The sequence below is a fragment of the Colletotrichum scovillei genome, assembly GCF_011075155.1.
Source record: "Colletotrichum scovillei strain TJNH1 chromosome Unknown Contig00006, whole genome shotgun sequence".
Classification (NCBI taxonomy): Eukaryota; Fungi; Ascomycota; class Sordariomycetes; order Glomerellales; family Glomerellaceae; genus Colletotrichum; species Colletotrichum scovillei.
In genome coordinates this window covers 3,332,804-3,356,999 of record NW_023336264.1, presented here as the reverse complement: position 1 = coordinate 3,356,999, position 24,196 = coordinate 3,332,804, and the positions used below count along the sequence as shown (strand labels likewise).

General features: G+C 54.0%; 5 protein-coding genes across 5 annotated transcripts; 3 read left to right on the top strand and 2 right to left on the bottom strand.

Moving 5' to 3' along the window:
• Positions 1 to 1,504: 1,504 nt before the first annotated feature.
• HER10_EVM0011912 (ATP-NAD kinase) lies at positions 1,505 to 3,433 on the bottom strand (the record flags this gene model as incomplete). The annotated part of the gene is made up of 3 exons (XM_035481324.1): positions 1,505 to 1,950; positions 2,016 to 3,267; positions 3,326 to 3,433. The coding sequence occupies 3 exons, from the start codon at positions 3,431 to 3,433 to the stop codon at positions 1,505 to 1,507; spliced, it is 1,806 nt and encodes a 601-aa protein (XP_035333432.1).
• Positions 3,434 to 5,092: 1,659 nt separating this feature from the next.
• Positions 5,093 to 8,592, top strand: HER10_EVM0007253 (uncharacterized protein; the record flags this gene model as incomplete). Its single annotated transcript, XM_035476813.1, has 8 exons — positions 5,093 to 5,853; positions 5,902 to 6,044; positions 6,098 to 6,186; positions 6,361 to 7,149; positions 7,197 to 7,518; positions 7,566 to 7,695; positions 7,742 to 8,490; positions 8,573 to 8,592. The coding sequence occupies 8 exons, from the start codon at positions 5,093 to 5,095 to the stop codon at positions 8,590 to 8,592; spliced, it is 3,003 nt and encodes a 1,000-aa protein (XP_035332854.1).
• A 159-nt stretch (positions 8,593 to 8,751) lies between these two features.
• Positions 8,752 to 10,259, bottom strand: HER10_EVM0009891 (uncharacterized protein). The gene is made up of 2 exons (XM_035479363.1): positions 9,379 to 10,259; positions 8,752 to 9,326 (listed from the first exon to the last, which is right to left on the bottom strand). Exons 1-2 carry the CDS (start codon positions 9,834 to 9,836, stop codon positions 8,933 to 8,935), a joined length of 852 nt encoding a protein of 283 aa, XP_035333167.1. The 5' UTR covers positions 9,837 to 10,259; the 3' UTR covers positions 8,752 to 8,932.
• A 3,814-nt stretch (positions 10,260 to 14,073) lies between these two features.
• HER10_EVM0003492 (WSC domain-containing protein) lies at positions 14,074 to 18,030 on the top strand. Its single transcript, XM_035473167.1, has 2 exons — positions 14,074 to 16,756; positions 16,807 to 18,030. The coding sequence occupies exons 1-2, from the start codon at positions 14,572 to 14,574 to the stop codon at positions 17,913 to 17,915; spliced, it is 3,294 nt and encodes a 1,097-aa protein (XP_035332394.1). The 5' UTR covers positions 14,074 to 14,571; the 3' UTR covers positions 17,916 to 18,030.
• Positions 18,031 to 20,640: 2,610 nt separating this feature from the next.
• HER10_EVM0002374 (uncharacterized protein) lies at positions 20,641 to 24,196 on the top strand. The gene is made up of 5 exons (XM_035472089.1): positions 20,641 to 20,892; positions 20,958 to 21,576; positions 21,655 to 21,716; positions 21,782 to 21,889; positions 21,967 to 24,196. Exons 1-5 carry the CDS (start codon positions 20,843 to 20,845, stop codon positions 22,148 to 22,150), a joined length of 1,023 nt encoding a protein of 340 aa, XP_035332275.1. The 5' UTR covers positions 20,641 to 20,842; the 3' UTR covers positions 22,151 to 24,196.

Here is a 24,196-nt window from a genome sequence, read left to right as displayed (position 1 = left end):
GATAGCTCCGACTTCTGTCTGCTATGCTTTCCTCGAGAGTTCCTTTTTTTAGTGCATGTAGCATACCTTGGTAGAAACGACCGGAAATCAAAAATGCCTGTTTCGTCTCAAGCGAAAAATCGACCAGAAGTCGGCTCTGCGTGGCGGTTCCTGCATAAAAAAAACATGTAGGCATTATGTGGAACCTGCAGCTCAAAGGGCAAAAAAAGCCGCCGATTGACCGCCTGTGGACGTATGGCGATCGGTTCCGAGTTGTTGTGGTTGTGAGACGTTCCATTGTGTTGCCGGCGAACATGGGACCAGCGGGACGTCGCAGCATCTGTCACAAGTCCCATCACCCTAGTAGATACTATTAGAGCCGCATACAACCCATCGGCGGTATCCATGCTGAAATCGCCCAGGGGGAAAAAAGACCCAATAGGAGAATTGTAGCGTTTCCTTTGTCAGCGCACGACTCAGGGGCCATCCTGGTTCTGCGGGAGGTGGGAGGAAGAGGAAGCCAAGGGAAGAAGCCAGACCCATGACCAAGGGTATCCGCGGGTACGACCGAGCGGGCAATAGATGCGCTGCGAAAGCCCGCGGGCGGCCTATTCGTAAGTGAGGGCAAGGCCTTGGGTAAGGTGCCCTGCTCTGTGAGTCGTAGGGCCAGCGAGGTTGGGCGGGTGACGCCGGTCGGTGTTTTAGCTTGCCGCGTTTGTTTTGTCGGGTTTGGCGTGGATTGCCCTGGGTTTGCGGTTTTCCCTTCGTGTCTTTGGGGGGAGGAAACACCTTGACACCCGCAGAGATGAGTATGTCTGCCCATCGTCCGGGTGATGTTGTCTGCTTCCTGCGCACAGTCTGCTTGTCGGGCTGTTTCTCGTTGTAGACTTGATGGGATGGAGGAATATCGACCAACGTGGGAGAAAAAATCGTAAATGGCGAGCACGAAAACGACGCCCTGAGCCCGCCTCGAAGCCATATGGACAAATGAATTGCTACTGAGACGGCAGTGTTGCTATGATTTCTCGGAGCTCATCCTCTCTTGCTCGCAACTCACATCGCACTCAGGCTAGGCTGAAAGACGTAGTGCCAAGCTTAAAGGCAAAGCTTAGTTGCGTTCGTGAACCTAGTCGACCTTCGTTCTCGGAGGCCAAGTGGCCACCCTCCCGAAGACGGGATGTTCTCACCTCTGAAAGACTCAGAAAGAGGTTCTCTCGAAGACGTGGACCATCTCCGGGGCTTGGCGTTTGGATTTATAGTCCTCCGTAGGGCAGAACTGTAATTGCAGTGAGTGTGCTTTCTTCTTGGGCTGGCCACGCGGCAAGTGACAAAAGATTTGAAATGTGCCAAAGTGCCCATCCTCGTCGTCTGTGTGCGACCATGTGAGCTCTTGGTTGTGGTGACAGCTTGCCGACTGACAGTCGCTCGGAAAGTTGCTATCCGAAGCCAAGCCTTTGGACTCTGGGTATCGTGGAACTTTTCTGGACTTTCTATCGTTGGTCGTTGATTCCCTGGACGAACGGATCTACCTCTCCCATTCTTTGTATTCCTTTTGCTTTTGGCGCGTATTCCACCCTAGCTTGCCGCTGATACTGTTGACCCAGTCTTCGCTGCGCCGACCCTGAGCCTGGACGCTGGCAAAGGGATAACGGCTGGCACTGATCGTCACGTAGTCTCCGGGAAATAGCTCAACGCGCTCGCGGCCGTCGAAGCTGGCCCACGAGTTGGTCCTCGCGTCGTAGGGCACGCCTACACGAAGAACAATGGTATCGGGTAGGATGATGGGACGGAACGAGAGCGTGTGTGCGCAGATGGCAGTTACGAGCATGACGGGGTTTTCTGGGTGACAGAGTGAGCCGCCGGCCGCCAGGTTGTAGGCGGTGGAGCCCGTTGGGGTCGAAACGCAAATGCCGTCTGCCAAAACGGAGGTGAAGTGTTCGTCGTCACCGAAAATTTCAGTGTACGACATTGCTATTGGGGTCACAGGGTCAGCAATCTAGAGTTCGCTCGGCAGGGAAGCATGGTCGAGGACTTACTTGGATTTGGACCACGATCGACGACAATCTCATTCAATATCTCAAAAGTTCCGTCTGGTTTGTGGGTATGTTCATCTTCCCTCTCCTCGCCCACTAGCTCTTCGACGAGGTCAAGCTTTCGCCCGTCGTCGTCTTGGCTCGAGCTGCTCTCATCACCGTCCACCAGTTGTTTCCTCGTTTGGCTCCTCATGATGGTTCCCTCGAACCGCAACCGCAAGCTCACTGTAACACCCTTATTGAAGGCATTCTCGAGGATGCTTTGGTAGTCCTCGAAATCGAATTTCGTCAGGAAACCCAAACTGCCGAGGGAGAAGCTCAGCACCGGCGGGACAATGCGCTGGAATAGCCAGCTGGCATAGAGTACGGTACCGTCGCCGCCCAATGAAATGACAAAGTCGAACATGTGCGGCCGGTTCCGACACATGTCTTCATTCCAGTACCGGAGACGCTTCGATATGCCTTCCTCGCTTGTCCCAGGTTTCGATGCTCCCGACTCGGCAACGCCTTTCTTGAGCTCTTCAACTATCCCCGTTGCATTGAACTTTTTGTTGTCCTTGAACTTTTCTTCCACGTAGACTGTATACACAACATCCCGCTCATGTGACAGGAGCCATTTGGTCAGTTCCCGTGTGCGCGCGATCAGATCCGCATCGTGGATCTTGGTCAGGAGAAAAATCGTCTTTACGCGGAATCTGATGCGCATACTGCTGAGCCGTCTGCTAAGCTCTCGGACTCCCCAAGCCATTTCACTAAGCTGCTTCTTGGTGAGTAGTCGGCTGTGCAGCTCGTCGTCGTCGTCAGAATGGGCGAGGTCGATTTGCGAAGCAGACTTGGTAATCTCGGATCGCCAGGACTTTTCGTCGGCCTGGCCAACGTCACTGCCTTCGGGGCTATCGGCAGCCAGAATAGACGCTCTTTGCTTAGCGAGCCGTCCCTTAGGCTCAACAGTCTTCGACATGCTCGATTCCCCAGATACGTCACAGGCACCGACATGTCGATGAGAGTTCTCATAAGTGGGATGACCGTGGTGGTAGTTGTCCGTGGTTGCTTTCGAGGCGCTTGATACTGAATTCGACCGAGAACCATGGTTGCTGGCGGAGGCTACCGCGTTTCGAGCTTTTCTCTGGCTTTCGAGGAACTGGTGTACGATGCACTCAGTTCTCTGGCTAGGGTGTCGCGGCAAAGGTCTGGAAGACTCTGACGTGACTAGAGAGCTTTTGCGCCGGTAAGGGTTTCCAGGATCAAAAGTGACCTATCACAGTCTTAATACAAGGCATGCTGTTTGGTATGATGCTTGCAAATCCACATACCTCAACAGCCTTTTGGTAGTCATCGTCACTTCCGCTTGAGTGCGCATCCTCCTCTTTCTCAAAGCCAACACGCTTCTCCGTCTCGTCGTTGGTAGTCTCGGCACCCATTTGCTGCAGAAAGAGCGTCGCAATGACGAAGAAGGCGAAACAAGTTGGCAAAGTCGCGACGATGGCGGGGTAGCTTGATCGCGGTTGGTACTTGTAGACGACTTCGATGCGGTCTCACAGCACTAGCAGCGGATTGAAAACGGAAGTGGTTTTGAGAACGTTGAAAAGCAGGCTCAATCGTCGGCAAATTGAAGGTTTATTTCGACCGCGTTCGCAAAGAGAAAGTTATCAAGCTGCTGTCTCTCTCTTCTTTGCGTCGTACAGTGCCCATATGCAGTGGCAATGAGGCAATTGGGCATGCAGAGAGTGTTCGCGATTGTAACCCCGAGGCACGTTTCCCGAAAGTATGAATGAAAAGAAACTAGGATCCAGGTTGCTGCCGATGCCGAGGCTCAGACAATGAGTGAACAAAGGTTTGGTTCTAAAAAGCGTGACTCGGAGAAGTGATAGGTAAATTTATCCAAGGAAACTAAAGAGGTAGAAGAGGTTGCAGAGTAAGAGCTGCCCACCTCAGCTTCAACGGGTGGAAGCTTCTTCAATCAGCGGGGCCAAGGTGTTAGTGATGATTGCAGCATCGTCCGTAGGCATTAGGGTGCTGGTTCGCCCGGAGTGGGCCGAGCTGACCAACATGGAAGTCGATTTCCTCCCTGCGGGCAGGATTAGTGAGGTGGGGGGCCTACCTATCTGCTGTCCATGGCCTGTGCTGCCGAAGAACCGGTGCGGTAGGGGGACAAGTCGCTGACGTCGTTGCTGTTTTAGGCGGTGGGACTCGTACCTCAGAACCAGACTGGTTCACGGGCTGGCCAAGTAAACGCACCAAGAATTTTATATTTCTGCACTTGTCAGCTTTGCAGTCCTTCGGCACTTTACCTCTGTGATTGAGATATAGTACACCAGGGAATCAAGAAAGAGGTAGGCGCCAGGTAGCCAACGGGTCAAGACCTAAAACCAACCGAGTTGACCTTGCGGACGTCCGCATGACCATCTGTTTACTCTTGGGGGAAAGTCTGCGCAGTAAGGATCTAAAGCTAGACACCCATTGGGTTGCTGACTGCTGATTAACATCGGGTGGTGCTGCTCGCGTACTACCGGTATCTAACATGAGACGATCACTCCATCACCTTGGCCGCCTCGAATGAGTTTATTTGCCCATGCAATGCAATGTAAGCGACAAGCGTCGCCAGGCACATGTCACTCCTCCACTTCCTGTTCGAGTGAGGAATGCCCTATCCCAAGTACTCCGTATGGCAGGTAAGGTATTTACTGGAAAGTCCGGATGATACCCTAAGAGGAGATGACCTACCTTAGGTACCTTAAAGAGGTACCCAATGTTCTACCAGATAAGACATGCGACAATCGATAAGCGATAAGGAGCTGGGTCGTCTATTGAGGTACACCCCGCCAAATCACCAAGAAGCAGCTGTTTGACCAATCACAAGCTGCTGCGCAAACAGCATCCCTCCTGGTAGCTGCATCTTCACCACGACCACGTCAGAATGCTTTCGCGCTGAGCAACCGAAACTTCGCCCGCAACACGATTCGACACATTATTGACGCGAGGTGTTCCTTCTTCGTTCCGTAAATCTCCCCGGATGAAGCACACTCGACTGCTCCTTGTCTACCAACAACCTCTTAGAGCATGATACACTTCCTCACAGGATGAACTCTCTGTGGCCATCGCGGCCTGCCAACGATGGCGCCGCCGCCGAAAACGAACCTCCACCGACTGGCGATGTTACAGATGCCATGGTAGCGGATGCTGTTGTCGCAGACGTTGGTCCCGATGCAAGCAATCCACCTCCTCCTCCTCCTCCTCCACGACCGTCCTTGCAGAGAAACTCGTCTGCACCGTCTCCAGCTCCGGCCCCAGTTCCGATACCCCCGGCCCCAATGCCTCCTGCGCCCGAACCCCAGCAGCCTACCGACTCACTGTCGTTATTGCAGCTTCGTAAAATCGTTGCCGAGTTCAGTCGTGGCGAGCCTGTCGCCTACGATTTCGTCTACAATGACATGGGTGTCCACGACGAGGAGGTTGACGAATGGTTTGTTTATCAGTTTTGGCAATGGGTGCGATTGAACGCTGCTCAGCGAGCTTTCGAATGGCAGTGGCAGCACGATTACGACATACAGACAACTTGGGAAGAGACGGACCACCAGACAAAGGCCAAGTTCACGCTAGATGCCCTAGATGGTCTTCAAGTCAAGGACCCGACACAACGTTCTGCGCATATTGGCAAAGTTCTGTACCTAGTGCTAGGTCGATGGGGCGATACGTCGACGCCTGACACTGTAGGTGACAGGAGGTCGGCTGCCAGTGCGACACAATTGGAGGCTATCAGATCAAGCATCAGCTTCTTAACCTCTTTGGACGGCATTAACACTGTTTGGTCGGCTCTGCAAAGTTGCTTTGATGTATTTTGGTGAGTAGTCCGGGCGGTTTGTCTTACAATGTAAGCTAACTCAAGCAGGTCGGATGATGCTCGTCTCGTCCAGCCCGGCGGCGCCCAAGAGGCCCAGGATGAGCTTATTAATCTTATGACCATCATGTATGTCATTATTCAGGAGGCACTGAGCTTCCCCAATGAGCTAGAGGCTACAAGATCCGAGCTTCGTAAGTCACTCGTACTCTATCGATCTAGGAAAGGCTCGACTAACTGCTGCTAGTTTCTCTCAAACCTGGACTGGTTGATTTTATGTCACTCGCAACCTCGAAGCTGCGTTGGGACGATGGGAACTTGATGCCATCCAGCCAGGTACGATGATTGGTGCCGCACACAATCCATACTAACAAGTATAGATTTTTTTGCTCTTCTGGAAAACTATTCTCCTCGTTTTCGGCGGCACAAAAGAGGTGGACGAGGCGAAGAAGGCAACAAATGAATCGCCCAATGCAAAGTCCAAAGACTTTATCACAGCATCGCCTCTAGACTACCATGTGTTCCGGCAAGAGCTTACATCCAAGTATCCGGTCGCCTCTAGACTACCATGTGTTCCGGCAAGAGCTTACATCCAAGTATCCGGCCTATGTCCCTCCGCGGACGCTCATTCCTCTAGAACCTGAGAACACGACCCTTCTTCCACCCATTCCAAATCAGCCCACGAGGACAAGCGCAGCCAATGGGATTTTCCCCGGGCCGCCCACCTCACAAAGCGGCGGCGCTTCCATCTTGCATCAACCCGTGCACATTGCGACACCGGCTCCATCACCGCCGCCGTCTCCTGGTGTTGGGGGCAAGGGCGGCAAAAAGCAAAACTACCAGACGAACCAGAACTTCCCCTTCATGTACCCGCCTCTAGATGCCACAAGCAACAGCGCTGGTGGTAAAGGTGGGGCTGGCTTGCAGGAACAGCTTGTTGGTCGCAGGTGGGAGGGCAGTGATATTCCTGCGTCCATCTTGGAGGCGGGCGAATTATTTGCCAAGAGGGTTCGCATGACCCGTGCTACACGGCAGCTGTGGGAAGAGCGCGAAAGCTTCCTCAGATTCGAGAGAGGATGGGAAGCAGATGGCGACGACAGTGATGTTGATAACCTCGACCTTGAGGGGCTGACCCTTGAAGAGAAGCAGGAGATTGCTGCGTTCAAGGCAGAGACCAAAGCTGAGGAACGTAGAGAAGCGCAACTTTCGATGCGGGAGCCCGAAATCGACTGCGGCCCTTCGGCTGATAAAGTCAACGTTGAGATCAAGCGACGTCTGCTTGCTGTCGAAAGCTTCTACGTGAGTGTTTTGGTACTTTGAGCTGAGTTTTACTAACACTTCGGCAGAAAGAATCTCTCCCTCATCTGCAGTCGCTTGTAATCGTCCTTCTGAGGCCGATACTAATGAACGTCACCGCTGTGTTGTCGCAACCTCCGCAAGGCCAACAACACCCAAGCATGGCCGGCAGAGGTGCCAATGGCGGTATGAATGGCGGCGCTGGACCTAACAGACAACAGCAGCCCCAAGATCCCTCTTCAGCGGGAGGTGGCCCTCCAGAGCTCCCTGAGATGTCACCGGAGGAGGTCGATGCCGCGCGATCCCGGGAAATCACTACAAAGGCCATTACCGGTATTCTCCTGCTTCTATTGAAGTGGCTCAGAGTCTCTCGTGAGTATGCTTGGTCCCACCCGAGGCATAAACTGACCAGGCCGCAGACATCTTGAAATCCGAGTACATGACGCAACTTTTGCTGGATTCTAACTACCTCCCGCTGGTGCTCAAGTTATTCGCCCATCAGGATGTTCAACAGGTTGTCGACAGCAAAACGGACCGGCTAGAGAACAGGTGTGTGTTGTTACCAATCCTCGCGCGACACAAACTGACTAATCAGCTTCTTCCACTTCTGCAATCTGCGGTCGAAATTCAAGGAGAAGTCGCCTGTACAAGCAGAGCCGGACGAGGAGGAGAGCGAGGACGAAGCGGCGCCACCACCTATCAAGAGAAGGCGATCACCGCCTCGCGTCGCGACTGCCGCTACCCGCGATGGCGACGACACCAGCAAGCTTGAAGGACAAGCTGCGGTGCGACCTGAAGTTGATGAGCTCGGATATCCTGTCGGCGACCTGCCAGCAGAGCCCATCACTGATTTTTCGAGAAGAAACTTCTTCTCCTTAATCAACTACCTGCGAATCATGCAAAAGATTTGCAAGCACAAAGCTCACCGGAACCTTCTCCTGGTGCAGTACAAATCTGCCAACATCCTCCGCAAATCCCTCAAGATCCCCCAGCCAGAACTCCGACTATACACCTTGAAGCTGTTCAAGAACCAAGTACCCTACTGCGGCCGTAAGTGGCGGCAGAGCAACATGCGCGTCATCACGGCGGTGTACTTACACTGCCGACCTGAACTGCGTGACGAGTGGTTAGCTGGCAGCGACGTTGATGCCGAGGTGGACTCGGCGCTGCCATTGGAGCAAGCATTGCGCAGTCTGACGCACTGGTTCAATGTGCGGCGATACCCAGACAAGATTGCGGCCGAGCTACGGGCGGCCCTGCGCGAGGAGCAAGACTTTTTCACAAGGGAGCTGGAGAAGCTGGACATGAATTGGGCTGATGTCGGGGCCGACGATGGCGCAAATAGTGAGTGGGAGCACGATGCGGCCGGCTGGCCATGAAATTACCCTGAGCGTCAAAGTTACGAGGTATGCTGACACTTGACGAGTGTCTGGAATAGGTTATTAAAAGCTAAAGGTCGGTGCCGGGCGATCCCTTGGGGGAGATAAATCTACCCAGGCACCGAATGCCTCACTCACAGAGGTTCAAACGCAGTTTATGACGTTTACGAACGTAGTCACGATCAAAGGACAACAGTATTAGTCAAACAAGTTCACTATGTGCATGATTGGGTCAATGTATGTACGTGATCAATTGATTCGTGACTAAAATGCAACAAGAAGCCATCGTCTCGAAAGCGACGGCAAAAACTCCTCAATTTCCTGGGTATCTTTGCCAACCTAGACCAGTTTCAATTCTTCCTTCAACTCATTATGTGGTCTCGTTTCAATTCCTGTCTCAGTCGTATCTAAACCCTGTCGTAAACACCATCGTTGTAGTGCCGAGGGGGCGGCTGCGTGGTTCCAGTCTCGTGACCGTACTCATAGCCGTTGGCACCGCCAGTCGCCGTTGTGGTGTTGCCGTAGGCGCCTTCGTACTTGGGGTAGCCGGCATCCTGGGCGACGGCGGTGGTCTCGGTGGCGTAGCTGGGGCGGACCTGGTCGGGGCTGGTGTGCATGGGTAGCGCATTGTCGTTGGTCGCAGCGTCGGCGCGGCCACGGCGACGGAAGCTGCTGAAGAAGCCGGGCTTGGTACCCGAACCCGAGGTGTAGTTGTTCTTGGGGCTGGGGCCAAAGCGCTTCTCCTTGCGGTGGTGACGGGCGAGGGCGACCTCAACGAGAATGGAGAAGATGAAGAAGAAACTATATGAATGTATTAGCTGAGTTCTTTCAAAAGTGGTGATAGTACACTGACATTGCGACAATGGAGACTGCAAAGCAGGCGGTCTGCAGCTTACAAGCCGTGCGCAGACTGGGGAGGTGAGTCCAGCCGTCGCTTCCCGTGTTGGTCGGCTCGCCGTCGGCGGGGCCGTCGCCGAAGGGGGTACTGACGGTGCCGGAGCAGGTTCCGGCGCCGCCCTTGTTTGCGACGGCGACGTAGATGAAGGCGCCGATGAAGGCGACGTCGAGGACGATGGCGATGAAGGAGGTGAAGGCGAGCCCCGCGAGGCAGCAGAGCAGCAGGAGGCCGACAAGAGTGTAGAGGGTGGCGGCGCCCGAGATGCCCTCGACGGCGCGGATAGAGTTCGATATCGGGAGGGAGTGGTTGTGGAGGGTCGCGAGGAAGTAGGAGAAGGTTGCGAGGATGAGGACGGAGCAGCCTAGCTGGACGCCGCGGATGAACCACTGGAGGAATTTTAATGCGAAGCCCATTGTTGCGGCGTGTGTTGAGCTTCTTCCTTTTTTGTTTCTTTGGTTCGGCCGACTGGTTGTATGTGTTCAGTGTAGACGGAAACTTGTTTGTTTGGTTGACTTTGTGCGGATTTTCCTTTTTTTGTTGTTCAAGTCTACACCCTGGATACCAAAGGTGAGGTGGGATGAGATAGAGGCAAGGTGAACGAATGGGGGGAGGGAGGTTCGAGACCCTTAAGAATTAAAGGTTAAATGGAAGGAAAGAAAGGAAACAAGGGCTGCCTCCCTGCTCCGTCTGCCGGTAAATGGACTGCCCGATCCCGCTCCATTGCGTAGATCGTGGCAAGGTCCAGCGCTGTTCAAGCTTGTCTTGGGCTGGCTGTCTCCGCCCCATCCCCGTTTATTCCTGGAACATGTTCTTTACGTTCTATGGATACTGCGCACACTGTCGGTGTATTGACCACACACACCAACACCCCCAAAGTTTGAAGCCAATTCGCCCAATGACGGAGGACAGGCGTCAGGTTCTTGGTCTGGGGCGCTGTTTGCAGACGTTGATGACGGAGGCCGTTGTGGCTGAATGAGGGTTGTGGGCAAGTGGGTCCCGATGATGTCAGTCGTCTTGGAGGGATAGACGTCGCCGTGATTGGGCCGGAGCCAGGACGGATTCTCCACTTCTTCTGTGCCGGAGGGCCGGCACGGCCACGGTGGTGGAGTTGTCTGTGGCTTTGGCGGGGCGAATGACTTTGTGAACCTGGAAGGTGTGGGGACCGGGATCGCTCGGTTTCCCAGGGGTCTTCCCATTTTACCTTTCGCTTTTGATGTGACTTGTGACTGAGAGTTTCCGCTGCCCCCTAGCTTCCCATGCCAGGGTTGGCTTCACTTTTCATCGGCTCGCACGGGATAGCCCAGAGCCCAGACCCGTATGTTGACGTTGTAAAGGTGGTGTTCATGACTAAAAACCTACAGTATACCAAGACGTCGTGGAGCCCTGGGATGCTTCATGTCCAAGACGGCTAGAGTTTAAGAACGGCAGAGTTTTTCAGCTTTCCCGGGATCATCTCCCTTTGGACGGTTCTCGGAGCAGCTTCTCGGATTTATGCCTGATTTCCCGGCGTTTGTGTATCCATACTGGCAGACTGCGAGTGTTGCAAATGCCCACATTCAGAACTCCTGTCACATCTGGAATAAACGTCTGCTCAACTTGAGACTACGTTCAACCCCGCTGGATCCGGTTTTGATCCTGTCTCTGTCTTGGTCTTGCCAGCTCATGCGTATACCTGAAAGACATCCCTTAGTGTACTGTACGCGTCGCTCTAGTATGTCTCGGTTTAAAGGCCTGGTCTGGGCTGTTGAAGATCATTGGCGGGCCGGCACCCAATTGCAAGGGCGGTCCTACTCATGAGATAATTGATGATCAGCTATGCAACCACGGCACGTCTCTTCTCCGTTAAGTTTCGCGTAGAGTTTGTTCTTCCCGCTGCCAGGTTTTTTGTGGATTTGCACGGTCCTGGTCGTTTCCCCTGGTCATGTCAGGGTTTCCCCAGATCGTGGAAAAGCCCGCCCGCCAGAAATTCGAGAGCACTCTTCTGTACAGCTCCGACATAATCGCTGCATCGAAGAGATATGGGCGACTGCTATTTGTTCATCCAACTTGTATATAAGAGCGCAGTCAGCACTGTTCTCACAGTTACTGCTTCCTTCACCATCTTGGCGATGGCCTATTGGTCTTTTGGGACTAGGCGTCAAGTCGGTCTGTTGCTCTCGATCCGGTCACATTATGTCATTGCCTGCTTTATCGACGCATTGTCTGACGGGTAGCGCCGACGGCAATCATAGCGGCGGCTTTTAAGCCGTCGACGATCGGACGATTTCGACGGAGATTTGTGATGTCAAATTCCAGCCAAGTGCCTCGGCCCGCCGAGAAAATTACCGGTAGAAAGAAGGACTACACGACTTCCTTTTGGGCAAGAAGGGTTCGTCCGAGAACTAGCCCAGGGCTTTCACTCGACAGTGACGTTCCTCGCATCTAGACAAAACACCACAGTTGTCAACCTGGAGTGTAGCTGGGAAACAATCTTGGGTTGCAAAGAAACCGTAAAATCCCGAGACGAGACGCCGTTTGTGTTTGTGTAATGTCTTGCGGAATTGAATGCCTTCCGGCTTTGGGCGCTTCGGATCGTGCGCCTTCCAGGTAGGCTTCCGATGGGGCGTTCAGAGAGCTGCGGGTGGCTGGTCAAAGACTGTCGATGACTTTGCTGTTGCCCTCGGCGAATTCCAGCCCTGCTATGGCTTCGGAAAGCGTTTGGCCGTAGCATACCGGCGTTGAGTGAATGGGCGAGGGGTTTGACGGACGGCAACGGCCCCGCTTTCCTTGCTGGCACCGAGGCCCCGGCACATGGTGTTCCGTACCGGTGCCCCGGTGTGGGGCCGGTCAGTTGCATTAGGTCCCTCTACCTTCCATTATCAACAGTGCCTGTCTGGGACTTTTGTGCCGTGGATTCCCTCGGCGATGTTGGTTGTTCGGCGCATTCCGACATTCCTTGACCGCCAACCACCTTTGCAGAACCTATCGGAGGCATCAGCGAACCAGCCCCCGCCGGATGGTGCTCCTCAACACGATGTTGAGCCATATTCCGTATTGGCGGGCGCACAAGGTGGAACATCGGAAAGAGGTCTCTTCGAATCGAGCTCGTGTTCTAGCGCGGTGCGACTTGGCAGCTATTCTTCGCCGTTGGATTTTCTTTGTGAAGCCTATAATAGATTGTTGTCTCGCCTGGCCTGGCGTGTTTGGCTTTGTTCAGCCTTGCTACCCTTGGCCGAGCAGTCAGTGGGTAAAGTTGCGGTGTGGGGATGACATTCTTTGTCCCATCTTGTCATCAGGGAACCACGAACCGAATCACGACGCCGAGCAGGTGGGCAAACCGCGCGCTATCCAGGAGGTAATATGGTGCTCGGGTCGTGGGGAAGGGCTAGCTTGACAGTTTATTTGCCCCTTCCCACATTGCGGCGAAAAACGATAGTACGTTTCCACTAACAGCAGCCACAATTGGCCGCCATGACAACTTCTCAGCCCTCGCAATCTGGAGGAGTCTTCAAGTACTTGTCCTTGCAAAGCCCGCTCCCAGCCCAAGTGGAGAAACCAAGCTGGGCAGACTTCAACATGGCAAGAGCGTCTTGGCAACTTTTGTGATGGGATGACAGCGGGAGATGGGTTCCAGTATTGACGGGACAGGCGAGCAGAAATCGGTCTCCCTGACTCGAAGATATCTGGCGCGTGTCCAGAAATTGCGGGTTTGTGGTCCCCTTTCAAAAGGTTCCTCATGCTCAGTCCCTGTACTAATGGCTGCCTACTTCTCATGTGCTGTCAACGTCCAAAACAGTAAACATTGGTACGGATAGACACAACTAATTTGCCGTCGGAGCCGAATCTGCGAGGTATCGTCAGCCAAACTGTCCGTGTCCTGATTTGTTCTTCCGCATGAACCCCTCTCCGCTATCATCGAATCCCCGGATTGATAAAGATCCTGCGCGTGAGGTCGGGAGCATTACGCAAGCTGCAATATAGACAAGAGATGCATGCGTTCTGCAGCATCAGCTGGAGCGCCATGGTTGACATGGCATCAATAGTTTGGCATCGGCAACGCAGGGCAGGGGCAAGGATGCCACACCAAACATACGAACCGGAGGAGAAGTCAGGCTCGCGGCTCGCCGGCCTCGAAGTGCAAGAGTGCTTTGCCTGGCTGACTCGGCCTGCTGAGGCAATGCCGAGAAGGGGGCTTTCCCACCTCCCAAACATCACCAGGCCAAGACCACCACCCAAAATGTCGGGATGCAATTTACTGCTCGACGCACCATTGGGCCATTTCCCTCTCCAGAAAACCCTTTGGAGGGCATCTCGAAGAGTTGGACCAACCGATTAAGGTTAAGTAAAGTAAGCCGTGCTCAGGGGCAGGGGATCGTCACCCCAGCACCCCTGGTTTTGCGGCTGGCACCGACAGCAGCCACAAAATGCCCGCGGCCAATCACGACGGCCGTGTTGTCCGATTTATCTTGATCCATCCAATGCGAGGTTGGCACTAAATCGAAAAGGGAAAGAGGGGTCCCAGCACCCTTGGCAATTTCTGCCAAAAATACGAAGAACTCACTCTCAATTTCTCACCCTTACCATCAATCTCACCCTCACTCTCACTCTCACCCTCACTTCAAGGGACTTTCACTAGCAGGGGACTTACCTCCCTTCCACCCAGGCTTCACTCACTCTTCCCACAGGTCACAAACCAGGGCAATATCAAGCTGTGCCGCCATTCTCTTTTGGCGCTACTCCGTATACCAAGCATACACGGAGACTACTGCCCTTGCTGGCGATAGAGCCCCCCACAACAGCCTAGGCCTGCCCAGAGTGCCTAGATCATCCGTCTCCTGCGGTCAGGTCGCCACGGTTCCGACGGCCGGCTCGTGTATGTTGGCAAAAAGTCGTTGCCGCATCTCTTTGTCTATTCCTTCGCGGTTCTGGTGTCGTTTCAAACCATGTCTCTCATATCTAACGGCCATGGGCCATTATCTCAACTCTGTTTCCTCTCACCTCCCTCGCTTCGCCTTCTTCTTCTACATCCTTTACACTTTCTTTGTTCTATCTATGCCTTTATAGTGCCCTAATTCAAAGGTCAAGCCGTCACTATTACGGACGACCAAGTCACTCACTTGCACTACACTTTGTAATTCGGTTTCCTCGTAGTCGAGGTAGCATACCACCATGAAGGTGAACTCCTCAATACTATTGAGCCTGCTTGGCTTGGCCTCACAGGCCCAGGCTGATCCGACCTGGCCCTCGGATATTGACGAGTTGGAAGAGATCATGTACCAGTCATTCAACTTCGGATCAAGACACTTTGCCGACAACGTCTTCCCCTGCGCCAAGGAGGCAACGGGCACCGGCCGCCAGACTGCTGCAGAATGGCTGCGAACCGCTTTTCACGATATGGCACCGGCCAACGCGGGGGCAGGAGTTGGCGGGTTGGACGCATCAATACAGTATGAGCTGTCGAGCACCGGCGAGAATACCGGACCTGCCTTCTCGACAACTCTGACCTTCATGGGACATTACCTGACCCGCAAAAGCAGCATGTCGGATCTCATCGCTCTAGGAGTCTACACTTCCGTCCTATCGTGCGGCGGTCCCTCAGTTGCAATCCGATCCGGCCGCATCGACGCAACCGTGAAAGGAGCCGCCGGTGTACCGCAGCCCAACGAAGTAATCCAAGTTTTCAACTCAAAATTCAATCGCATGGGATTCACTCCACAGGAGATGATTCAAGTCACAGCCTGCGGCCATACAATTGGCGGCGTCCACACGACCGAGAATCCAACTATCGTTCCAGACGGCACAAATGCGAACGGCTCCGCGCCCATGGATAGCTCAAACGGTGTCTTTGACAACAGAATTGTGACCGAATACCTCGACGGCACCACGCGGAACCCACTCGTCATCAAGATGGGTACGGCTCGAGCCAGTAATTCCGACTTCACCGTCTTCAGCTCCGACAAGAACGCCACTGTGAAGGCCATGACCGACCTCGCAGTCTTCAAGTCTACCTGTAAGACCGTCTTCGAGAAGATGATCAACACCGTACCATCTGGTGTTACTCTTGGCGATGCCATCGCACCCTACACTGTCAAACCGTCCCAGCTTCAGCTGTCGCTCACTTCACCCACCGTCATGACTCTGACAGGATATATTCGCGTCCGAACTACCGCTATCACAGGCATCTCGAGTCTAACGATCAACTATAAGAATCGAAGTGGTGGGTCTACCTGCGGGACTGGCTCCTGTGTCTTTACGATTACCATCTCGGGTATCTCAAAGGGCTTGGAAGACAGCTTCTCCTGGTATCCCATCAGGCAAGATATTCCCGTCAGCACGGGCATCTCGTCCTTTACTGTGACGATCAACAAGAGTGACGGCTCAAGCACATTATTCAACAACAATGGCAACGGGTACCCCATCCAGGATGGCATCTTTCTCCAGACGTCCCAGAGCTGCCTGACGCAGAACTCTGGCGATGTTACACTCGTCGCCGCAGTCCGCAACGACCGCACGTCTCTCCCGGTCAAGGCAGAAATCTCTTACAAGACAGCGCGGACAAGCAGCGTGGTGCCGCTGCTGGGTAAGATGACCGTCGATATGGTCAAGGGCGACTGTGTAGGCAGCTACACGTTCTACAGTGTCACAACGAACATTCCCGGTGGCGTCAGTTTCGAGTCGACTTTTGACTTCATCAGCGGAGAGGGCGCGTCCGCCATGATTGACCCCTTCAAGAAGGCTGACCCTATCGGTGGGACATGTTCGAGCTGGACGGGAGGGTCTCCGACATGCGGCAGCGTCACAGTGTCGTCTTCCACGTCCAGCGCAGCTCCGACTGCTACAATTTCCCACCGACAGACTATGGGTGGCTACAAGCTCGTCTCCTGCTGGACCGAGGCTTCTGGTGGCCGAGCTCTCACCGGTGCCGCTTTCGCTTATGACGGCATGACCCTCGACAGCTGCATGGCAAACTGCACGGGATTCGACTACTGGGGAACCGAGTACGGACGTGAATGCTACTGCGGCAACTCTCTGGCTACGTCCAGCAGTTCTGCGCCCTTGGCCGACTGCAATATGCCATGCTCTGGTGATTCAACACAATACTGCGGAGCCGGCAATCGCATTGAGCTGTACTCAACCACCGCCACCCGCACCAGCAGCTCCACGGCCGCTCCCACGGCTACCCTCGCACACATCAGCACCGTCGGCAAGTATTCTCTCATTGGCTGTCAGACAGAGGCCGACGGCGGTCGCGCCCTTACTGCTGCTCAGACTGCTGCGGACGACATGACTCTCGACAAGTGCGCTACTTTCTGCTCCGACTACACATTCTTCGGCACTGAGTATGGACGCGAGTGTAAGTGTTGAGTGTATCTTAGGGCATGAATGAGAACTAACACGCAGTAGGCTATTGCGGTGACAGTTTAGCAGCAACCAGCAAGACTGCGCCCTTGAGCGAGTGTAACATGAAGTGTGCCGGTAACTCGTACCAGTACTGCGGCGACGGCAACCGTTTGGAGCTGTACAAAGCAGGCAGTGCCTCGTCTACTTTGGCGTCGACGGCGGCTACTACGACCTCGAGCAGCTCTTCTTTCACAAGCTCTGTCAGTGTCTTGGTGGCGAGCGGGTCAACGTCTTCTTCCCTGACATCTGCCTCTGCTACTGCCAGCAGCTCTTCGACCTCGTCGCAGGTGTCTTCTTCAAGTTCGAGCAGTGTCGTGTCTTCCAGTAGTTCCAGTTCTACCAGCAGCGTCGCATCCTCGAGCAGTGTCACGTCCTCCTCGAGCACGTCATCAAGTATCGTATTGTCCTCCAGCAGCACCGTCACTTCATCGACAGCCTCGCCCTCTGCCTCCACCACCATCTCAACCTCCACAACCGCCTCCCCGACGCTGGCTCACAAGCCTACCATCTCGCCCTACACCCTGGTAGGCTGCTGGACGGAAGGCAACGGCGTCCGCGCCCTGAGCCAGAAGAATTACGCCTCTGGCGACAACATGACGCTCGAGTACTGCGCCTCGTACTGCTCAGACTACAAGTACTTTGGCACGGAATACAGCAGCGAATGCTACTGCGGCAACTCCCTCGCCTCCACCAGCGCCGCCGCGCCCTTGGCGGACTGCAGTATGACCTGCAGCGGCAACAAGTACGAGTACTGCGGCGGCGGCAACCGCCTGACGCTCTACCAGTCCGACAAGCAGGTGACGGGTCCCAGCCAACCCGCCACGGCCGGCGCCTACGCTTTCCTCGGCTGCCGCACCGAACCCGCGCAGGGCGGACGCGCTCTGGATGCCAAGGCTACGGCCAGCAGCGACAAGATGACCAACGAGGCGTGCGCGGCGTTCTGCGATGGGTATAGCTACTTTGGCACGGAGTACGGCGGCGAGTGCTACTGCGGTAATACCCTGCCGACGACGTCACTCGATGCCCCGTTGAGCGATTGCAGTATGTTGTGCACGGGTTCCAGCACAGAGTACTGCGGTAATGGCAACCGTTTGTCAGTATATAAGAAGTGAGAGCGGTGTGATGATGCGGATGGGTTTGGACACTAGACCCGGCGCATATAGTTCTGCCGATGCATTCGGCATCGACGAGATTGGAGATATGATACCTTTTTGGTCAAGAATTTCGGCCATTTATATAAAATTATAATACATATTACTCTCTTTGCTTTTAGGTCAAATGAACCACGTAGAGATACCTAGACTAGGGGTGAACCAATTCTCGCCCTCCGCTAGCGAGAAATGTGACATCCACATGCTGGCAGTGTGCAATCCGCTCAACTCTTGCGAATCATCATCGCCAAGGAACATGGTCAAGTATTAAACTCATAGTGGTTTAAAGGCCTGGGTCAACTCTTTAATCGTTTCATCTACTTGAAGTAGTATCCTATCCTTCCGCGTCACCGTCGGTGGGAATATTCCAAAGATTGCTTACACTCGGTAATGTCATGACCTCTTTCCCGCTGTCGGTCCCTCAAAGATTGACCTTGGTCAGTTCTCTTTAGGGGGAAAGCGTTGAGTGCCTCAATTGTAGATCCTGTTCAGAATATCCAGAACGTTCGCCTTTCTGTTGCCTCCGTCGCCCTCACCCTCGTCTTGTCTTCTTCTACCGAAAAGCTGCCTTCTTCCTTCCATCATTGCTGTTCAAGTGAGGAGTTATCGCCAAGATGATGAAAACAGCCTAGCTGTCTGTAGGGGGAATTCAAAGCTCACGTCAAGTATACCGGGGATACAACGTTCTATCAGATATAGATAACTGTTACCAACATGCGTCTATTGGCAGACCGGAAGCTTTGATCTGAGTCATTTTTCTAACTACCTCAGCTGACTCCTAAGAGAGGGAAGAGAGGCAATAGTGCGCTCATACCTGCAGGGGCAAAAAAGTACGGGGATACACTTTGGCCAGCGAGCTCATATTACGCTGAAGCAACTTCAAGGTGGTTAAAAGATTCTCGTTCCACGACAATATCTCAAAATTTTCAGGGGACCAAGATTTCAAAATACGTAGTAGCCGCAGCCTTCCATGAAGCAAGAAGGCCGGTGGTCCAGGGAACCCCCACAACTCAGCCCTTCCCAGACAAAAGGCGCCCTTGTGTTCCTCCCTCTGCGAATATTACCCGTAAGATTTGTCGACTCAGCGAAGTACGATGTGGGGTATTGCATCGAAGTTGCAGAGGCTAGGTTGTAAACTCGATGCAAGGGTAGGTTGGCGGCTACAAGCCCTACCGAGTAAGAGCAACATTCAGAGCAGGGATAGAAGCGAGCTCTCTATCATACAGTTGTCCTTTATTAGATCTCTGAAATGACTCACTGGGTATCGTATTATCTTGTGGCTTAGGTCCTGCCGTCGCGTGCTGTTCCCTCTCAAGGGGACGCCTAGTTGGGTAGCTCGAGGCCGAATTTGACGTGTCCCGGAAACTTCACTGACAATTTCAAACCATCAATCTAATCTGCGTGTCTATCATTATATTATAACGCAATCACCTAGGATTAACGCCACTTAGACTAAGAAGATAGACTTATAGAGTTCTCAATATGGCCGACGGGTAAATACGTAATGATGGTTAACTGAGCCAGGCAAACGAATTCGCAACGTTTGGTGTCATGGAGACATCTTGACCTCGATATCAACAAGACTGATATCACCTTGAGGTTGAAGCTAGTATGACGTAGATTACTTGTTGCTGGCCGATAATCTGGATTCTTATATCAGACTTCTACTTTGTATTAAAGCATGATCGTTTGATATTTTCATCGCGAGCTGTTATATCATCTAGACTTCCTAAGTCTGAACGAAGTTGAACGTCTAGCAGATAGACAGGCCATCATCTTAGAAGAGGAGAAGCCTCATCGTGGTTGAACAAACTTGAATACCATGCATCCAGTTAAAATGAAAGGTGTCAAAACAACCTCTGACAGCCAACACACTGGAAATCTTTTCGATGTATTAATTTGGACGCTATTACCTGTTCTCTCGCCTACAAGTGAACACGAAATTCATCTACCACCGAACGACTTATACATGACTATAAGCAATGCCCCTAGAAAAAACGACAACGGAAATAGACTACCTCTTCCGGACAGAATGATTTGGCCGTATAGGGGAGACGGCAGAAGGGGCTGGGGCAGAGCCGACTTTCACTCTGGGGGATCCAACCTGGTAGAAAGCCGCCCTTTTAAATAGGAAGTAGACCATGCGGCTCCCTCACACGAGTGAGGAACAAATGGGGCAGCGCAACAAAGTCTGCGATGGCTGAAAGGCGTAAAAGGCGCGATGATTTCGGTTATGGCATACGTTGTCGTGGCTCTAACCTGACAGAGCGGACCAACGCTGCGGATGCGTCTACGACCCATCAATAAAACACGATGAAAATCAGACAATCAAGACCTGGCAGAAACAATGTAGTCCAGCGCACAACACGCAAAGGTCGTTGAAGCGAGCATCCGAACAAGATCCCGCCCTACACATACGCCTTGACGGACATCGTCACCAGAGTCCACGGCTTCATCCATCACTTTGAGCAACTCCCCGGAAGACCTAAATCCCAAGAACCACATCCACACAGTTGAGAGGAGTGTAAAGGATGGTCAAAAAGTGTCGGGGTATCGTCGCTGCAAGTCATAAGGGCGTTGAGCAACAGTAATATTGCATTATCGCGACATTGTAGGCGGTAAAAAGATAAGCCGACCAGCCGCACTGTTTTTTTGGCCAAGCGTCTGTCGACAACACCGTCTTCATCGACCAAAAGTACACCCAGCCAGCGGCATGTGATGCAAGTGTCATCGAAAGGCATCTCGTAATCACGTACTGTACACCTGGTCGCATTTGCGATTGAATTTGGAGGTGATTGTGATTCAAATTGGAAGGCGAATGCGATGCGCAGAAGAACGTCTTACGACAGCCGGCATTTAATACAAAAACACTCACGTCACATCACAGCATGAAGCATCTCGTCCTCATCGGGGCGTGCTACGTCGACACAGTCCTCAGGCAAGGCTCTCATCCCGCCCACTGACCAAGACGGGGGCATCCTACTCACACTTCTTCTTCTCAAGCATACCTCACTTCCCAGAAGAGGACCTGAAGCTACGAGCCACGAGCATCCGCGTACGCAGGGGCGGCAACTGCCCTAACACAATGGAAGTCCTCCAGCAACTCCTCCGCGCAGAGCACCTCCCGCATTCACAAACCGAGCCCCTGACGATGCACCTCGTCTCGCCCCTGCCGGAACGTCAATCTCAGGCAACGGCGCAGATCATGGCCTCGTTCCCGCCAGCGCCATGTACCACCGCCGTCGCCGCCGCCAACGCCGCGGAGATCACATTTGATCACTGCCTGTTCCGCAAAGGCCACCAGGCGCCGGCGAGCAGTTACATTTTCCGCAGCGAGGCGACCGGCAGCCGGACAATTGTAAACCATAATGACCTGCCCGACATGACGACGGACGAGTTCCTCAACGTTGTCGAGGCGTTCCGCGGCAAAGGCGACCGGACGTGGTGGCACTTTGAGGGACGGGTTCCGGAGACGACACTGAGTTGCATCCTGGCTCTTCGACGGGCCCTGGGCGACGACGCGGTGACAGTCAGCGTCGAAGTCGAAAGGCCGGGCAGGGCGGGGTTGAGAGAGCTCGCTGCTGAGGCGGACGTGGTTTTCTACTCCAAGAGCTGGGCCGAGGTGCGTCACGATCGTTCTTGGATATCGGCGTACGCCAGTCACAGCAGTGCGCGGTGCATACTGACAGGACTGGCATAGGCCTGCGGGTATACGTCCGCTGACGATTGCCTGAGGAAAGAGTCGCTGTCGTTACCGCGGACGTGAGTTCGGTCAAGAGGTGTCTACCGGTCACGCAACACGTTTCTTGCTGACTGCAGAATGACAGATCGTTGGCCATGGTTACGTGGGGTGCCGAGGGAGCATGGTGCATATCACCCAAGGACCGGCAGCTGGTCAAAAGCCCAGTCGAGACGCCGGTGAAGCAGGTCGTCGAGTAAGCTTCGCCATACCGCTACTCAACACTCAACCCTCTTCTTGGCGCGCGATACTGACAAGATTGGGGGGGAACAGCTCAGTAGGGGCGGGCGACACGTTCGTTGCGGGCATGCTGTACGGACTGATCTGCCAGGCCGACACTTGGGACGTGACGCACAAGTTGGGCTTCGCGGTTGCACTCGCCACGCTCAAAGTCCAGCGAGAGGGGTTTGATGGACTGGGAAACGACATTCGTATGAATATGCAAAGGTCGCGCTGACGGTGGGCCATCCGTCAGGCGTTGAAACTGTCGCCGTGGGCACTCCGGGTCGTAGCCCCGTGCCCCCCCGGTGCCGTAGATGGATGCTTCGGCGGGTGGGACGAGTGCCCGCCAATCGTCAGGTAAGCCAGGCCAAGAGGCCGTATTTTGCCCGCCAGCGGACCGATGGAGCACCCGTCGGCGGTCGCGCCTGTTCCGAAGCTGTGCGAGAGTGAAAGGTTGTCAGACCCTCTAACAAGTATGGCTCTGTGGGGAACAAGAGGCGGTGTACATGGTGGGCAAGGCTCAAGCGAGGAGGCAACCTGTTACGAGGGAGGGGACTCGGCAGTACACTAATAGTGCAGTTGGACATCCGCAAAGGCCGGGACGCGTTGGCGCCGCTCGTTGTTGTTAGTGGAAGGGTGACAGGCCGGGCCAACATGCATTCATGCGCCGCCGATGCTTCGATGCAGCTTGAAGATGGCGCACCTCACGCGGGGCCTGCGACGGCGAACAAGGCTGCATGTGGCCTGCTGCAGCTGATAGTGGCATGCCGCATGGCCCCCAGACCTAATCGGAGACTAATACTGCGCAGGCAAAAACGGGGAGAAGTAATTTGGGCCGTTGCTACAGTACCTCTGTGTGTACGTCCTCACATGCCGGCCAGCGAAGTTTGTCGCGAGAATTTCGTCCCCTTTGTATGGATCTACTACAGCGAGACCGTGTGGGTGACTGAACATACATACAGATGGACCAAGTAACCTTGTAGGGGAGGAGGGCTGGGGACAGAGAATTGTCACATTTTTCTGAAATCGGTTGCGGAGCCAGAGCCTGGAAATGAGGCAGAGAACAAGACGAAAAAAAACTCTTCCCACGACGTTGGACCTCTCACGAGAGAGAATGGATAGGCGATTGTTGATACAGCAAGTGGGGACCACGGCCTGTTTGTCGATCTGCGGCGATTCAAGAGCCTTGTTTGTTGTGCTCTTCCTGAAGTTCCTCGAAAGTAGTCAGTGGAGTCGCCTCTATTTCTCGTGTTTCCATACCACGGGTCTCGAGAAGAGATGGGAAAGTCGAAGTATCCGTAGTAGAGTATGGCCGGGTTCGTACGGATGCACAACGCATATGGCCCCGAGTCTTCGTCGTTGACCCTGACATTGTGGTGCCGAATGGTGCCGTATGAGAGTCAATATCAACAGCGGGGCTGCAAATCTTTGCGGTCGTCACGGTCAACAAATCATGACGTTCCCCTTCTTGCAGGCCCGAAGACTCAAGTGCGTCGGGCGGGTTCGGTCCATCCCATCATCATCATCAAGCTAGGCCTGCGCCTATCTTTATCTTTGCTCCTCGGCTACGGCGAAAATGTTCTCGAGCACCCAAGGGTGACGGACTGCTGCGACTTGCGCTTCGTTCTGGGAATGTTGGCGTTGATACATGGATCGGGGTGCCGAGCAAAACTTCGAGTATCTCGGGAAATGCAGAAGTACGCTGACGAGGGCGGATTACAGTCAAGCGTCGTAGTAAAGTTACTCGCGAGTGAGTCCGCATTGCTTAGACCAGTGGCCCCTGACGGAAGGAAGCGGGTTTGTCTGGATGTTCGTTCGTTTGACAGCTTTGGGATGAAGTTGAGCGGGCGGTGGGCGGTGCCTGGTGGCAAAACCTTGGATCGTCCAGAATGATGTAGCGATTTCCGCCCACAGACCAACGGTAGCAGGGGCTTTTGCCGACTTTGAGACCACGGTACCAGAGACTGGGAGCAGGGACAGGCGTGCTGGCACAGTCAGGCTTCTGCAGCTTCAGGAATAAGCCCGCTGGGCCTAACGGAGCTGAGCAGTCGAAAGCTTCTGTGACCGCATCTGTAAGACCGGGCAGACAGTCTGCATGTCGCCTTTCTCAGGGGCTGGTTGTGCTGTGTAGGGGGGAAACATCGCACCACTGTTCCCATTCTCAAGGGTAGAGGAAAGCAAGCACTGCATGGCAGATTGTCTGACCGAGGGGCCGAAGGGGGCGTCCCTGTAATCGACGTCGGATATGTGGTCAAGGACGGGCTTTCTCACAGAGTGGTAG

What these genes read in the sequence shown, in the direction of transcription:
- HER10_EVM0002374 (XM_035472089.1), top strand. Translation starts at nt 20,843, where the DNA reads ATGAAGCATCTCGTCCTCATCGGGGCGTGCTACGTCGACACAGTCCTC. An exon ending in ACTCCAAGAGCTGGGCCGAG is followed by an intron (nt 21,577 to 21,654) that starts GTGCGTCACGAT and finishes GGACTGGCATAG; the next exon opens with GCCTGCGGGTATACGTCCGC. An exon ending in TCGCTGTCGTTACCGCGGAC is followed by an intron (nt 21,717 to 21,781) that starts GTGAGTTCGGTC and finishes GCAGAATGACAG; the next exon opens with ATCGTTGGCCATGGTTACGT.
- HER10_EVM0009891 (XM_035479363.1), bottom strand. Translation starts at nt 9,836, where the DNA reads ATGGGCTTCGCATTAAAATTCCTCCAGTGGTTCATCCGCGGCGTCCAG. An exon ending in GCAGTCTCCATTGTCGCAAT is followed by an intron (nt 9,327 to 9,378) that starts GTCAGTGTACTA and finishes ACATTCATATAG; the next exon opens with TTTCTTCTTCATCTTCTCCA.
- HER10_EVM0003492 (XM_035473167.1), top strand. Translation starts at nt 14,572, where the DNA reads ATGAAGGTGAACTCCTCAATACTATTGAGCCTGCTTGGCTTGGCCTCA. An exon ending in CACTGAGTATGGACGCGAGT is followed by an intron (nt 16,757 to 16,806) that starts GTAAGTGTTGAG and finishes AACACGCAGTAG; the next exon opens with GCTATTGCGGTGACAGTTTA.